This window comes from Fukomys damarensis, unplaced genomic scaffold (assembly GCF_012274545.1).
Source record: "Fukomys damarensis isolate Sample0158 unplaced genomic scaffold, DMR_v1.0_HiC HiC_scaffold_23, whole genome shotgun sequence".
NCBI classification, from domain to species: Eukaryota; Metazoa; Chordata; class Mammalia; order Rodentia; family Bathyergidae; genus Fukomys; species Fukomys damarensis.
Window position 1 is genome coordinate 11,267,557 of NW_022900935.1, and position 16,564 is coordinate 11,284,120.

At 42.2% G+C, this 16,564-nt stretch overlaps 1 protein-coding gene across 2 annotated transcripts in view; it reads left to right on the plus strand.

Moving 5' to 3' along the window:
* Positions 1 to 16,171, plus strand: part of Usp48 (ubiquitin specific peptidase 48) — a 77,310-nt gene extending 61,139 nt beyond the window's left edge. For both annotated transcript variants that reach the window (XM_010626014.1, XM_010626015.1), the window contains exons 23-27: positions 3,055 to 3,210; positions 7,350 to 7,475; positions 10,279 to 10,327; positions 12,305 to 12,331; positions 13,509 to 16,171. In XM_010626014.1, the coding sequence (XP_010624316.1) occupies positions 3,055 to 3,210; positions 7,350 to 7,475; positions 10,279 to 10,327; positions 12,305 to 12,331; positions 13,509 to 13,531 (381 nt within the window). In that variant the 3' untranslated portion in view covers positions 13,532 to 16,171. The remainder of the gene's footprint in view (positions 1 to 3,054; positions 3,211 to 7,349; positions 7,476 to 10,278; positions 10,328 to 12,304; positions 12,332 to 13,508) is intronic.
* The last annotated feature ends 393 nt before the right edge of the window (positions 16,172 to 16,564 follow it).

The following is a 16,564-nucleotide window of genomic DNA, read 5'->3' on the forward strand; positions in this document are numbered from 1 at the left end:
TTTTGTTTGTTGAGACAGGGTCTCACTATGTAGTTCAGACTGCCCTGGAACTCACTGTGTAGCCCAGGCTGGTCGAACTCACAGAGATCCTCCTGCCTCAACCTCCTGAGTGCTGGGATTACAGGGTTGTGCCACCACACCTGGCTTGTTTTATTTTTATCTCTCCATCTCTACAAGCCATATTTCAAAGAAGGTTATTTGCATTTTTTTAGTTGCTATTATAAGACTACATATATGTACGTAGTCGCTCGCTCGCAGGATTACATACCCATCTTGACGAAAATAACATTCTCATCTTGGCTCTCAGTGCCAAATTGACTTAATTACTGTCACTTGATAGCATGCTTCTTTTTTTTTTTTTTTTTTTTTTTTTTTTTAACTATATAGTTAAGGCTGGCCGTGAACTCACTAGGTAGCCCAGTTTGGACTAGTCCTTCTGCCTCTTCTTGCACAGTGCTGGAATTACAGTTGTGCACCACCACGCCTGATTGTGTTTTAAATTCTTTTGGCCAGAGATTTTTTGCTCAGTGGTACCATGCCTGCCTCGCAGGCACTAGGTCCTGAGTTCCATCCCCTGTACAAAAAAATCAGCTGTGCATCTCACCTTTTTCCTCTTTTATTGCTAATTATTATTAATTCTCCATTCTCTGTTAAAACTTGGTTAGTTAATCTCGAAGCATATGCTGTCTCTAGTTTATTTCAAGTTCTGCTTTTCAGTTTTCAGAGTTGTTGAGAAAATAAATTGGCATGGTGGTGCACACCTGTAATTCCAGCACTTAGTAGGCAAGAGGATTACTTGGAGTTCCAGGCCAGCCTGGGCTACATAGTGAGACCATGTCTGAAACCCCACCTCCCCACCCGCCAAAAGGAGCTGTTACACCGTACAGGGGCTGGATGCCACTTAGCGGTAGAGTGTGTGCTTAGTATGTCTGCAGCCCTGGATTCAATCCCCAGAATTCCCCCTACCTAATACCCTCAAAAACATTTTGAAAGAGTAATTGTTTTGAATATTTGGTTTTATTCGTTGTGGCCATTACCACAGCCATGTTTTTTAAAGTGGATGTGGAATTACTCTGTTCAGTTGTGGATAACAGATTTCACATTTATAAATATGATAGAGAATTTGGGGGGATGTTGCTTTTTATGCTGCGATTATATTTTATACTTTATAATTTTGCGCTGTCTACCCTGTCCTTATTTGGATGTTATAATACTCTAGGATGTTTTAAATATTTTTGGTTCACAAAAACATCTCAAGTCTAACCTTCTTTGTTTAGCAGAGTAGACAGTCCTTGAAGAGGGCCATGCCTCTTCAGAATGTTATCTTTTTCTCACCCTTTTCTTTGTAATATGGCAGTTTTCAGAACATAGTCAGCTTCTGTAATTGCTGTTTTAATTCCCTGTAATACAAAACGATGCCTTTCTGCTTGTCCTTAATGGAGTTGAACAAATCCCTCTCCCTCTTCTAAGCTAGATGAACCCAGTTCTTTTGATGCTATCTAAAATTTAGGTTAATAATACACTCAGTATTCAATATCACTTAGGTAATTGGAATCCCTCTAAAACCAGTGGGCTGGTTTTTATCAGTTAAGTTGAATTTAAACTCTGTTGGTTTAGTGGAGAATAATTCCTGGAAAAGCCTTTAGACCCATTTAGAATCCCGCCTTTTAAAAATTATCTTACTTGATGTTCATGGCTTTGTTCTTTTGTTGTCTTTTATACTCCTAAAATAAGATCATATCTCTCTAGATGTTTTTCCCCTTTATTCCCTATTGCAGAATGTAGGTTCAGCTTGACCTTTTCTTTAAAAAAAAAAAAAACCTCAACATTTTCTTGTGAATCAGCCTCACAACTATGTAAACTCGGGCTGAGCCATGCAAAGGAACAGCTCCCAAACCCAGTGTGCTTTTGTGTAAAACCCGCGGAGCTCTGCTGCTAATGAGCTTGGGGCATGTGTGTCCACGGTGACTGAGCCACTCTGCTCATCACACTGACACTCAGTGACAAGTATGGGGACCAGAGGGAGGCCTCAGGGTTACTTCATCCAGATGTAATTAATGCAGCGAAGACTTTATTTTCTCAAATCCTGCTTTCAATCTATGTCCTGGTTAAAAGAAGAGTCGTGACTTCTTGTCAACCTCTCACAAGATGTTATAGAAGGACTTGGGCCCCTAATCTATCCCTCCTTAATGTTTACTTGGAGAATAGTTTCATTTCTTCTACTAACTCTCTTGCCAGCGCTTTAATATTCCAGTTTCTAAAACTTGGAGGTTGGGTCTAAGTGTTTGATCACATTCAGTTCTAACATTTTTTGCAGTAGTACTTATTTGGTGAAAGTGTATATTTCACTACTGTGATGAGGCCCTATTTTTTGTTTTTTGTGCGGGGGATCGAACTTGGGACCTTGCACTTGCGAGGCAGGCGTTGGAAGCACAGGCTAAATTCCCTCCCCCTTCCTCCCTTTTTGAGACAGGGACTCATTACATAGTTCAAACTGGCCTTGAACTCACTATATAGAGTCCAGACTGGCCTCTTCAAGGCCATCCTGGAACACACAGCCAAACCTTGTGTAAAAACAAACTCGGCAGTTCTCTTGTGATTCTCAAATAGAAAAAAATATTTAAACAGATTAGAATTCAGATTACTCATTAAGTAAGTTTAGTAATTATAAAATTTTAATTTATTGTCTTTGGATTGAATGTCACAAGCTGTTTTCCTTTCTCCTTTTTTTGGTAATGGTAGTTGAACCCAGGGCCATGTGCATGCTAGGCAGATACTCTACCTCTGAGCTACATCCCTAACCCATTTCATTTGGAGACAGGTCCATCCTGGCCTCAAATTTAGGATTCTTCTGCTTCAGCCTCACAGAGTTGGGCTTATCTTATTTTGCTTACAAATGTTTGATGTAACAACTATCTAAGGTTGCACATCCTTTGCTTTTGTTCAGTTAGAAACTCTAGGATTTTGTTATTTACGGTGAATGATGAAAGGTTACTGCAGGGGTCACATTGTGGGTAATTTCAGAAATTTCTTTGTTTCACATCTTTATTGTAGAGCAATGGAGGAACAAAGCGGCAGAAGATAACCCATCAAAATTACATAGCCTATCAAAAACAAGTCATTCGCCGGAGTATGCGACATAGAAAAGTTCGCGGTGAGAAAGCACTTCTCGTTTCTGCTAATCAAACATTAAAAGAATTGAAAATTCAGGTGAGGAAAAGCTAACATTTTTTCACATATGCTCTGGACCTCAGAGAGGCTGTATGAGTCCGGCTTTCTGCCTGTATTTATGTATCTGTTTTCTCCCAGCATGACCTTTTAAACAACTATGTGCACATAATGTCACGCTATTGAGAGATGGTTCTTTTGATTTTAGAATCATACTCTCAAGGCCCCCAAATTAAAATAACTTTATTTTGAAAGACTTTGGTTTCAAAATAGGAGCGTTTCTGTGAAGATCAAAGTGCTTTTTGGATACTGAAACCCATGGGCATCTTCTGAGTAGCTTTTCAATAATGAGAAACATTGAGAACCATTTAATTTGTCACATGTCAAGGTTGTTCGAGGATAATTGGTCTCTGTGGTGCTGTATATTTTTCTTTGTCCACCTAAAATTTGAACCTGTTACCAAGATCTGCTGTGAAATTTAAGGAATCAAAAAAAAAAAAAAAAAACCAGACCCCTGAAAGCCTATTTACTCATATGAGCTAGAGTGTTTTTGGTGGCAGATAAGCCCATTTGATAACATTTTAGGTTATCTTTATCTTTTTTTTTGTCAGGTTGGGGAGGACCCCGATTGAATTTAGGACCATGTACTTGTAAGGCAGTTGGTGGCACCACTGAGCTAAATCCCTAGCCCCACCTTTAGCATTCTTTATGATGTGAGATATTTCCAAATTGCTAAGGTAGATTCGATTTTGATCCATCCTGCATATCATACAAATCAATTTCATGGTTGGTCATAATGCGGACATGGAAATGCTTTATTATATATTTTCACATCTTGGTATCAGCCCTAAAGCACTGTAACTGCGCATCTCATTGGCATATCTCAAATCTTAGGGTAAAGGAGCTGATGATTCGATATGTCCATTTTATTTGTTTGTTTATTTTAGCAGGGATCAAACCCAGAAACTTGAGCTTGGGAGGGAGCAGCAGAACCACTGAGCTAAATCCCTGGCCCCAATATGCCCATTTTAAAAATCAGGTCACAGTATCCAAAAAGTTGACCAAATTCTCTCTGCCACTTTTCCGTGCCATGGTTACTACTTATGTATTTTTCTTTTTGGTGATATTTATCATTGTAATTGAGGCAAAAATACAGGCTTCCTTTGAGGGTGTTATGTGTTCCAGATTGTCCTGAGAACAGTATTTCCCTTGGTTGAACCCGCAGCTCTGAAAATAAAACGTATTGGCACAATCTTTCCTCTGTTATTGTACCCGTTACATCTAAGAAGGCTTGTTTCCACCAGTGGCTTTCTTGCCTGTCAGCGGTAAACCTCCAACATTCAAAACCTTTAAATTACAAAAACAGCCCCTGTGGAGAGGACATTTAAAAAGCCTGCACTGCTTTTATTATGGACTACTATTTTGGATGGATAAATGAAGCCAAAAGAAAAGCCTCTCCATCTGGGAGCATGTTACCTGCATGGATGAGATGCTAGAAGGCAGCAGCTGTTCAGCAGAAAGAAACCCCCAGATGTGCTTTTCTTGGTTCTTCCTTTGCATTATCTGTCATCTCATCTCCCACTCTCGCTGCCAGGACCACTGTGAATCAAACTGGATGAAAGAAAGGACAGTGGAATGTAATTTTCCCCTTGCTGCTCAGTGGTGCAGCTTTTAAAGCTTCACTCAGATCTGACCCTTTTGCCTGGCAGCCTGTATACCATGGGGGTTTGTGCTGGGCATGCGCGTGATCCCTGGAGGAGGCAGCTGTTTGAAAAGGGTGTGATTGTTTTTCCTTAATAGCTGGACCCTTTCCTTTGGGCTACTATATTTCGAAGTTAATAGGATGACAGTCTTTGGAAAACCATAAGTGCTAGATTCTGGACATACATGAAATTGCTGGAAGCCATAAGAAACTTGGTTTATATAATTAATCCACCAAATCTATGATGGCATAAAGTAAATGAAGTGTAACCCATTTATTCCTTTTCTCCAAAAATGCAGTGTTTAATTGCATAATTTTATTAAGGCCAGCTCTAAATTACATTATTACTTGCCAAAAGATAAATCTGCAGTTGGTGGTTCTGTTGCTTGGTTTAGGAAGGGGCCCTTTTGGCTCCGAGATTTAATTCTCTTCCTTGGTTCAGCCCTACCTGCCGTAGCCAGCAGGCAGAGCTGTTATGCTAACGGCATGGAGGAGTTTGTATTGCTTGGGTTCCACCATGTAGATCAGTAATGCTGTACCTGTACCAGTAATGCTCCTGGAGCAGCCCTGTATCATTCATGTTCACCACACTGAATCTCTTACAGTTTGTGAATTACTGTACCATGGCCCCTACATGCCTGGACTCAGTCACCTCTGTACCTGCAAGCCCTGGCTCATCGGTCATGGAGCCTCTTCTGTGACGCTCTCTTGGCCCCTGTTGTAGAAATGACTATCCTTTTCTCTGTGTACACCTGTGCCACCATCTCCATGACTTTTGGCCGTCCCTCTTGTGAACCCTCGCAGGATGGCGTTGTTCAGGTTTATAATTCCAGCATTTAGTCCAGTACTTGACACACGGTCACCTCTTAATAAATGCTTCATTGGTGTTCAGTGCAAAGCGTGAATGCCAGTCCCTCTGCCCATGTTGCTCAGATCTAGCTAGAGCTGCTGTCTTTGGTGTTTGTCCAGTCTCTTGAGGCTCTAAAGAGTGAGCATTTGGGGAGACAAAGTGTGCTCATTCAGGTGGCTGTGACAGTCCCCTCAATCTGTTAGCATCACATACCTCCTGCAGCTCTGCTAGTGTCTTTGAGGCTCCCATTTGCTGGCCTAGGCCTGAATGCTTCTGCTTAACACTCTTTGTGCCGGGGTGGTTTTGGTGGAGCTTATCCTGTCAGTATATCTTCCATGTGAGAAACAGGCCTATTAATTGCTTTATGAAGTTCATTGATGAAGCCAGTGCCACTGGCATTGTTAGCCACAGATCTCTATACAGTCAGTTCTTGCTGATTATCAGAGGCTGATGTCTCTGAGAAGTCCGGGTAAGATTCTGGAGTTTTTCTCCTTGTTCTTTCTTACCTTTGTGCCATTAGAAAAATCACCTTTCTGGTCACCAGCAGGCTCCGTTATACACTAAGTTCAGAGATGATTTGCTAGACTCATTTTCTTTCCACACTCGAGGAACAAAAGTCAGGGGAAGGTGGAATGGGTCTTCCCATGCATCATGGATGTTGGTGTAATTGATACATGTGATAAGGCACATCTGATGAATGTCACTGAATTATAAAGCAAAATAGAATAAATGTTTCTGAATGGGTCCTGGCAGTTTGGAAACAGAACAGTATCATCAAAGGTACCTGTGTTTGCCTTTGACTCCAAGTCTTTATTGCCCTTCAGAGGTAATTACTATCCAGAAATAATAAACATGAACATTTTTTTCTGAATTCAAAAAGGTATTTAACAGTTCTTTAGAGTATATTTAATACTTTGCTGTGTGCTGGACATGTCCCTTATCCTCAAGAAATTATTATTTTGGTGCCTAGTGTTAAGATTCAGTTAAGAAAATAGGTTAGTATGGCCAGGGATTTAGCTCAGTGGTTCCACTGCCTGCCTCTAAAGCAAAAGGACCTGAGTTTGATCCCTTGTACCAAACAAAAAAAAAAACAAAAAAAAAAACAGTATATGATTGTCACAAGGACTGAATTACAGGTACAGTCTAAATCCTATGCTAAAGGAGTAAACACAAAGGGAGAAAAGTCTGAAGAGGTTAATTTAGGGTAATTTAGGTATGGCTGAACTTGACTGTGAAAGAAAGTGGAGCCTGAGAGTGGTGGAGTGCCCAAGCCTTACAGCCAAGACTGCTGAGCAGCAGCGAGCCAGAGGCCCAGCTGTTTTTGTCTCCTCCCTTTGGCTCTCTGCCCCCAGCCCTGGGGAGGTGGTAAGGTAGAAACAAAAGGATCTGTGTATACAGTTGTTTCCCTTCTGCACCAGACCTCCTAAGGGTGTTCTGGCTCTGTCAGGGATTATAGGCTCAGTAGGAATGTAACAAGTGGGCTGACTGCAAAGACCTTTCTCTTGTACTCTGAAGCCTTTTTGTCTGTAATTTTTAGAATCCATGCTTTATTTATTTAGATAGGGTATAGGTCTCAGTAAATTGCTTTTGTACACACTTGTTTTTTTGTTTTGTTTTAAATTTGCACAGATCATGCATGCATTTTCAGTTGCTCCTTTTGACCAGAATTTATCAATTGATGGAAAGATTTTAAATGATGACTGTGCCACCCTTGGTACCCTTGGCGTCATACCTGAATCTGTCATTTTATTAAAGGTAAGTAACAGCTCCCTAGCTCAGGAACTCTGGATTTTAATGATGTGTAGATGATGTGAAATAGTGGTTAAAGGATGCTGGGGCCTCCACAGGGTGCAGTCAGCTACCACAGTGAGCTTTGCACACACACACCCCATGTCCCAGCTCTACCTGAGCTTCAGGAGACTTAGAAGATAGATACTTTGGGGCTTTCTCTTGGTTTTCATAGTAGGCTACAGTGACACAATGTCAGCCACTGTCCACACCATAAGGTGAAGGCTCCCCGCCAACAGTCAGTCCTTGGATCACTCGGCACAGTGCTGAGTCGGTAGATGGTTGTAGGGGTGCTGTTCCCTGTTCTCACAGGGCAGGCCATGGTGGAAAACCTTCAGCAGCTGGGAGACTCCCGCCAAATTTTTTTCTCTCTCTCGCTTTTTTTGGTACTGGGGATGAACTTGTACTTGTAAGGCTGGTGGTGGAACCACTGAGCTAAATCCTCAGCCCTCACGCCACGTTTCTTCTTGTTGAATCTCAGTGACAGGGCACATCTCTTCTAGATACAGATTTGTTTCTTCTTTCTCTTCAGGCAGGGGGTGGGGTGTTGGATCTCTGAGACTGTAGGTTGACTGTTGGCCCCAGGAACAGTCACAGTGGGTGTTTTGCTGGGCCAAGTGGGTAGCCTGGTCTCTGTTCACATGTTTTCTCTGCACCCCAACCACCCACTTTGTTTTGCCTAGCTGGGAGGACTGACCTTAAAAAATGACATAGACGCCTTGAACTTATTTTGAAAGGCTGCACCTCACTGCCAAAATGAGTATGTGATTAGTGTGGATGAGTAATTTACTGAGTTATACTTTAAAACGTAGATTAACAAACTCAAAGTTTCAGTGAAGACAGTAGGGGTTTCATAATATTTATGAAAGGTAATGGTTGTAGCAGGCATGGTGATCTCTGCGTATGTATAATCCCACATACTTCAGAGGCTGAGGCAGGATTTCAGATTGCAGCTTAACCTAAGCAACTTGGTGACTTGTTGAGACATTGTCTCAAAATAAAAAGGGCTGGGGATGTAGCTCAGTGGTAGAATGCCTACCTACCTTGTGAAAGGCCTTGGATGCAGTCCCCAAACTGCAATTAAAGTAAAGGGAGGTTGCGCCAGGGATTTGGCTCTGTGGTTCCGCCACCTTCCTCGCAAGCACAAGGACCCAAGTTCGATCCCCAGTACCAAATAAAATAAAATAAAGGGAGGTTTTATGTTCAGCTTCTCCCTAACCTTTCCCATTCCAGCTTGCCGGGTGAATGATGTAGTAGCTCTATGACAGCAGCTTCTCCTTTCCTCTGGGTTCAAGAGTGCCGGTTATGCCTTACCAGAAATACTTGGGACTAGAAGTGTTTTGAATTTGGAACTTTTCCAAATTTAGAAGTATTTGCATATACATAATGAAATATTTGGGGAATAGGACCCAAGTCTTAACACAAAATTTTTGAGTTCCCTATGTACACGTTATACACAAAGCTTGGAAGTAAGTATTTTATACGATATTTTTAATTCATCCGTGTTCTGATAGCATCTGCCACATCAAGTCATTATAAATTTTTGAGTTCCCTATGTACACGTTATACACAAAGCTTGGAAGTATTTTATACGATATTTTTAATTCATCCGTGTTCTGATAGCATCTGCCACATCAAGTCATTGTGGAACTTTTCACATGTAACATCTTATTAAAGCTCAAGAAGTTTCAGATTTTTGATCTAGGGTTGCTCGCCAGGCAAGCTGGGTGACATGCATAAGACACACGGTTTTATCACAGAATCAGAATTCTGGTTTAGTGCATTTAGTGCATTTCCTGTCTATGATATGGTAATAGGCTTTGGATTTAGTGGAGGTTGAAGATATTTTAGAAAGCTGAGTAGAGTAGCTGTGATGAGTAGCTGGCCCAGTCTGATCCAGCTCCCCTCTCTAGTTGCTGAGGCCTCATTAGCTTGACCTTCCTTTTCCTACCATCTTGTTGCTTCCTTTGCCCCCTTTGCTTCTTGGTGGCCAGATTAACCCTCACTTTGCCAAATAAGACTGCATAACTGTAGTGTAGTTTTTCAGTTTCTTAACTGTGAAATCCTGTTTCTTAAGTTCTGGATTCAAAATGAGGTTGTAGCATGCAGACCCATGTCCCCTTCCTTAATGTACACACACTACTATCCTGCCACTCACCTCTTCTTCCCTTTGTTTACCCTTTACTTTTCCTGGGACTGTAGCCTGTGCAATAGTGTTGACATCCTGTGGAGTTGCTGAAGCCTAATGCTCCTGCCTAGATTCCTAGGACCCTTCCACATTACATTAAAGGGTTTACACTGCAGGTGGACAGTACCTCAATTTAAGCCCAGACTGAAGCTCACCTGTAAAACTGAAGTGGGTGTTTGATGGTGAAGCAGATCAAAAGTGTACTTATAACCAAATTAGTATTATGAGAAGAGCTGTGCATTACTTTTTCTACCTCTCTGTGGCCTCTAGCACCTTACCTCATGTTAATTGATCAGCCTTTTCAACCTCAGGCCATGTAGAGATTTAGACATTTCCACTCCTAAAGGTGTCTTTAGAAGACAGAAGATAATGCCTCTGCTCCCCCACATTTTCTGTGAGATGAGCCTGACCCATAGTTGACTGAGTATCCACTGGTATGTCTATCACTGGCTGTGGCTCTAACTGAGTTCTCTACTGGACAGGGCTCCTCTGTGTTTTGCGGACTTGAGTGTGAGTAGCTGGCCCACTCTTCTCCAGCTCCCCTCCTCTAGTTGGTCTGAACTATTTTTGTTTGTTTCCTAGGCTGATGAACCAATTGCAGATTATGCTGCAATGGATGATGTCATGCAAGGTAAAGATGAACTTACTCTGGGCATTTATTGTTAGGAGGACGTGGGATCATAGATAGCGAGGCCACAGTACACGGTGCCTTTACTTTTAGCCGGACACATTGCTTCTGCATGCTGATAGGGTGGAAGCATACATCTGTCTTAAAATTTTTTTAAAAGAAGGGAGAGACACATGCAAAAATTTGGAAAGTGTAGAGCCAAGAGAGAAACATAGGATTTAGTTAACCTGAGGAAATTACAGTGAATGCTAGCTAGCAGTATGAGTAAGTTCCCAGGATGCAAAGCTAATTCAGATTGCAGTTCCCAGACAGGCTGGTTTCCATCCCCTCCACAAAGGAACAGAACAGAAAATAAAAAGTAAAGGATCTGACAGTGAAAAACTAAAGATAAGAGAATCCTGCACAATGTGGTAGCATGTGCATGTAAGTCCAGCTACTCGGAGGCCGAGGCAGGAGGACCACAAGTTCAAGGCCAGCCATAGCAATTTAGCAGTACCCTCAGTCTCCAGCATCAGGAGAAACAGTGAGGATTCTAATAATAAAAACCAGACTCTTAGGACTGGGAGTAAAGGAAGATTGGTAAAGAAGACTGCCCAGGAGATCCTTGTAGAACGTGAGTTTCGTTCTACCCTCACAACTGTTGAAAAAAGTTCATGCTCATAAGAGTGAACCCAGAAGGAAGTGGACAGTGAAACTGCCAATGGACCCAGTGTTAAGACCGGATATCCTGGAAGAGGGTGAAGAGAAAATCCAGAGCAGATGTTCTCCAGCAGGCAGCCAGGGCCTGGTCTAGCCTGGCTTCCTAGGATAATAGTGGACTGGTGGAGAATGAGAGCAACATCAAATGCCTCAGCAGTGCTGTGTATCCTTGAGATGGAGACACTCAGTTCTACCAGCCGTGCAACCAGAGCACACCAATGGTTTCAACTGTAAGCAGTGTGAATGCAGGCCAAGTAATAACTGGCAGAGGCTTAGCAACAGCCTACCACACTGTCAGGGCTGGAACTGGGCAGGGCCTAGGAGGTAATGAAGGAGCTGAATCTTGGATCTTGGTTGAGGAAGTTGTCAAATATGTAAAATTATGAAATAGCAACATAAAGGCTGGGAATTTAGCTCAGTGGTGCCACCGCCTGCCTCAAAAGCTTCAGGTCCCGAGTTCAGTCCCTGGTACCAAACAAACAAAAAAAAAAGAAATAGGCTAAATACCAGAAGGAGCTGCTAGAAGAGTCAACAGTGAAGTGAGGCTGCTGCCCTTGCAAGTGCAAGGTCCTTAGTTCAATCCCCAGTATCAAAAAGCAACAAAATCAACAGTGGATGTGGCCTGGCGTGATGCATGCCTGTAATCACAGCATTCAGGAGGCTGCCTCAGGAGGGTTGCCATGAGTTCGAGGCCAGCTTGAATTTTACATAGTGAGACCTTGCCTTTAAAAAAAAGACAAGCCTGTCCACCACTTTTTAAATGCATTCTCCCCAAAAACCGTTGTCAAAAACAAAACGACAAAATAAAAAAACAACACTTTGGAAGAAAAAGGCAACAGTAGCTTCTTACAGAAAATGAGAGGAGCAGGGCCAGGGATTTATAGCTCAGTGGCACTGTGCCTGTCTGTAAGCACAAGGTCCAGAGTTCGATCCCTGATACAACCAAAAAACAAAAAAATGAGTAGGGGAAGAGACACAGCTCCCAAGGACTCAGTCATGTCATTTTCTCAAGGGCCACTCCCAGAATCGTGCAAAATGTGGCCCTTTTGACACATCTCATTCCATCAGTAGTTGACTTTAAGATGATACATATATGTTTGGATTAAAAATAAGCACAGAAAGATCATCTGATTGATGCCACCCATAAGTTCAGAAGTAATCATTACAGGTGACTAAGACAGTCAAGTTATTTTAAACTTTTCATCTTAAGGCCTTGAGATCTTATTATGTCTAATGTGTCAGTCTTTTCAATTTGGGATTCTTTTTTTTTTCTTTTTCTAGTTTGTATGCCAGAAGAAGGGTTTAAAGGTAAGTTCCATTTGTCATGTTTTGTTCATGAATGTCAGGATCATACTGTAATTTTCTATTAAAGTGAAGGCTATAATTTGATTTTAAAATTTAATCCAATCGCAGCCTCATGGCAGGAATTAATTTTAGCTAGAGGCATAATTTATTCAAGCTCGTTCATTATCATTTGCAGCACTCAGGCCTCATATGCAGCCCATGTGTTAGAACTCTCCTGCCAAATGTCCATTTAACTTACGCTTTTTCATTTCTTAGGAGGTTGGGAACTTGGCTACTGGCGTTTCAAGATTTATACTTAGCCTTTTTCGAGTTTCTCCTTTCAGTCCCTCTTAGAACAGACCGTGTTTGTGTTGCTGGGCTTGGTTGGTGACACATGCCTGTAATCCCAGCACTCAAGACTTGAGAACAGGATGGCTGTGAGTTTCAGATCAGACTGGACTACACAGTGATACCCTCTCTCAAAAAAAAAAAACAAAGTTTGCATAACTGATAAGATGTAGTGGTAGAAGAATGAACTGAATTATGCCAGGTCTAGTGAAAAGGTTTACTTAATCTACTTAGAATGCAGGGGTTTGGGTCATTACTTCAGCTGAACACATACATGGTGGTAGATCCTTGTCTTGCATCTTGGGCCACTATTGATGTATATACCAATAATGCCCATTGATCCTTCAGGTAGAGATGTTTGACCTTTGCAGATTTAACTTGCCCATGTTGATTCTTTTGTGGGCCACTCAGGGGTCCATGGCAGGGAGCGATTTTACCAAGGAAATGAGTAAAATGTCAGGGATTCTTTGCCAAAAGCAAATAAGTGACAATACTAATGGCCTGAACAGTCTTCTCAGCATGGCTATATTATCTATGTGTTACCGCAACAAAAGAACCCCTGATACACGATCAAAGCAAAGCAAGCAATGTCTATGAAAAATGGCCCCCAGAAGAACACAATGTGATCACCTTGTTTGGAGACAAACATAGGAGGGAAGCAAATGGCTTTCTGCAGAAATGTGACTTGACCTGGAGTCCGCCAAGTTTTTTGTTAGCCTCCAGCAGCCAAGGGGCTGCTGTGTTCAGTATTAAATTGAATATTCCCCATTGGTGATGCGTCTTGGCAGATGAAATACATGAGCTCGTATTGTATAGTTCACAACTGTACCTCCACGTGTGTTTCTTTTCTCAGGTACTGGTCTACTTGGACATTAATCTTTGAACACTGCTGACTGCTAAGAAAATCACCAGAGGGGAGGAGGATAAGAAAATCACCAGAGGGGAGGAGGATAAGAAAATCACCGGAGGGGAGGAGGATTTTGGCATGTTAGGGCATTAAAGAAAAGATGGATTTAAGAATTAAACCATTACATGACTCTTCCAAAAGGCAAAAATCCATTCAAAAGTGACCGTCCCAAATGCCTTATGTCAAATAAAGCAGATTGCACTGATGGACATCAAACTTGAAGGAAATGTTTCAAATTTTATATATAAGGGGAGTAGTGGGGAAAAGGGAGCAAGTAAAAATTGAACTAGTAGCAGTAACATTAAATCATGTTTACATATGAGATTTATAGTCATGGAAAGGAATAAAGCTGTTATATTTCCTTGCTTGAGTTTCATACCAGATGCACAGGACCATAAAGGATTTGTATCCCAGTAGATGGGACAGCAAACATTCTTTTCAGAACTAAAAGTGATTCTTTAGAGACATAATCTGCTTACCCGTACCTGTCTTTGACTCATACTCTACTTTCAATAAAGCATGAAAGTGAAGAACTTGCCATCGTTGTGGAAAAGTGTCTCCGAGCCAGCTGCAGCATCACCACCACGTGTGGTGCCGGCGGTCTGTGTGTCAGTGGTGGGCAGAGGAGGGGCACCCGCGTGTCTCCTGCAGTGAGCAAGGGCTTGCAGCTTACTCTGGCCCTCTTGAGTTTCGCCTTGGTGCATTTCAGAAAAAATGGAGAGTGTTTCCTACCAGTGATGATAGCAGCTTCGTCCAGTCTTGCTGTTGATCAAATTGGAAAGTGTTTTTTGCACATTTGAAAAATCTGACCACCTATTGAAGTGTGTTGGACTGACATGCACTTGAATAATGTATTTTCTTCCCATTCTCCAAGTCTGCTGTTTCTATTTATCATGCTTCTCTTTTTGAAAGCATCCATCCTTCTCAAATGCCCTAAAAGGATCATTTTGATGGCTTTGTTTGTGAGGGGAGGCATATACGGGTGGATTGTGCCCTTTTATACAACTCAGGATTGTACTTGCCAGCAACAAATAATCAGCAATATTCTTAAGAATATTGAAGGATTTTAAAATGGAACTTATAAGGTTGGAATTGTTTCTTTTTTCTTTCTTTTTTTTTTTTTTTTTTAATTCTTGAGTGTGCATCTATATGACTGTAGCCTGGATTCTGACCCAGGCATTTCCTGATTTCTTCATGGCCTCAAATTTGTGCTTGGCTCCCCCCACACCACCACCCCCGCCAACCCTAATCTGAACTCAGTCGGGGGAGGAGGAGGCAGATTTCAGTTTTAGTACCAGTAACATTAGTAACACAGTGTGCTGATTACCTAATCTGTGCCCTCTGAGGAAGTGGGGTGTTTGGTGGGAGCACCTCACAGCCTCCTCAACTGTCCTAGTGGCCTGGCGTGTTGTGTGCCTGTGGTCCTTCACTGAGGCTGGAGGATTATGAGTTTTAGGCCATCCAGGATGATACAGACGAGCCTGTTAGAGCAGCTGCTGAGAAACCATACATGGCTCTGGCCTTGAGGTCAGCCCAGGGGAGGGCTTGAACTCTGAACTCACAGGCAGCTAATCTTGATTTTTAGATCTCAAGATTTTTACTTCACTCCAAAGAAATGAAGCTAGAGCTTGAAAGTCAACACAAGGCTGGGGATTTAGCCCAGTGGTGCTGTGCCTGTCTGGTAAACTCAAGGTCCTGAGTTTGATCCCCCATGCCAGGAAGAGTCGTAACACAAAGGAACTTCCTCTTCCAGTTTAGACTTGTTTTAAAGTTCAGAGTGCTTCATAAAGCAGCTTCCTCTTCTTTACAAAAGTTTTTTTTGGTGGGCTATGGGTATGAAAGTGGCACAGTGCTTGCCTAATGACATAAGGCCCAGGGTTCCACCCCCAGCACTTGAGAGGGATGAAAACTTTCTGGGTGTCAAGTAAACCTCAGAAAAGTATTCTATTTTTTTTTTTTTTCAACTTGCTGCTAATGCTAGTTTTTAAGTTTGTTTGGGTTATTTTTTTAAAGTTGTAGAGTGGTCTTAAGTATCAACCTTTTTTGTAAGTCTTCCCGGCTGATACCTAGTCCTGGCTTTATTGACTATCCTGGCAGTTACAGGTGGGATGGGCCCACCGTGAGCTGCCAAGGCTCCAGAAGTCTCAGAATTGGAATCTGTGCCCACATTGAGTTAAGAAGGGCATGCTGAGCAGCTTCACAGCCGGTAGCACTTTGCTTACAGGGAGACAAGTCCAAGGGTGACCTGAACTCCACTCCTGTCTTACCTGTAGCCACAAATGGGCTGAGTACATTAAGGTGTAGACGTGTTAGGTCCAAGTGCTGGGCATGTGCACTTCTTATTGGAGCAGCCTCCCATAGCAGGTCTTATGAAGCTTGAGGTTCCCCACTTTATATTTCTGGCCACTCTTTTAACCTCACGTGAATGTATACAGTATCTATGCTTGGACAAATTGCTGCCTTTACTTAAAATGCAGGTTGCCATTTGGATGTCTTCATCCACCTCGCGTGCGGGGGAGTATGTTTGTGTACTTAAAAACTTTGTTTAAAATTGCTATTACCTTTCTGCCTAATTAAAAAGACATACATGTCCCTTTATTTTTATGGAATCATCATCCAGAGTGGTTTTTATCTTTTTAAATGGCTGGTTGGTCACTGTGGTCATAGGCTTGTTGATCAGATCTTGGTTGATATTAGAAAGTACTGATTGGAGTGATCTCTGTCTAAACAAAGTGCTGAAGTGGACTGAACAGAAAAGCCTGGCTTTCCTGCCAGACTCCTGGAGTGGGTCACCCAAGGAAGCAGCATGGTCATTTTACAGGATTCTAAGAGCAGAGGGCAGATGGGTGGGCAGCAGTGCTTTTCATTTCACAGAGATTCTCATCCTTGTGCCAACAGCCCCCACCCCTTTCAGGCACGGGCCATCAGCACCCCTACCCCTCCCTGGGCATTTGTATGGGCTTAAATATCGGCCAGGGACCTGATTGTCCATATTATTGGGG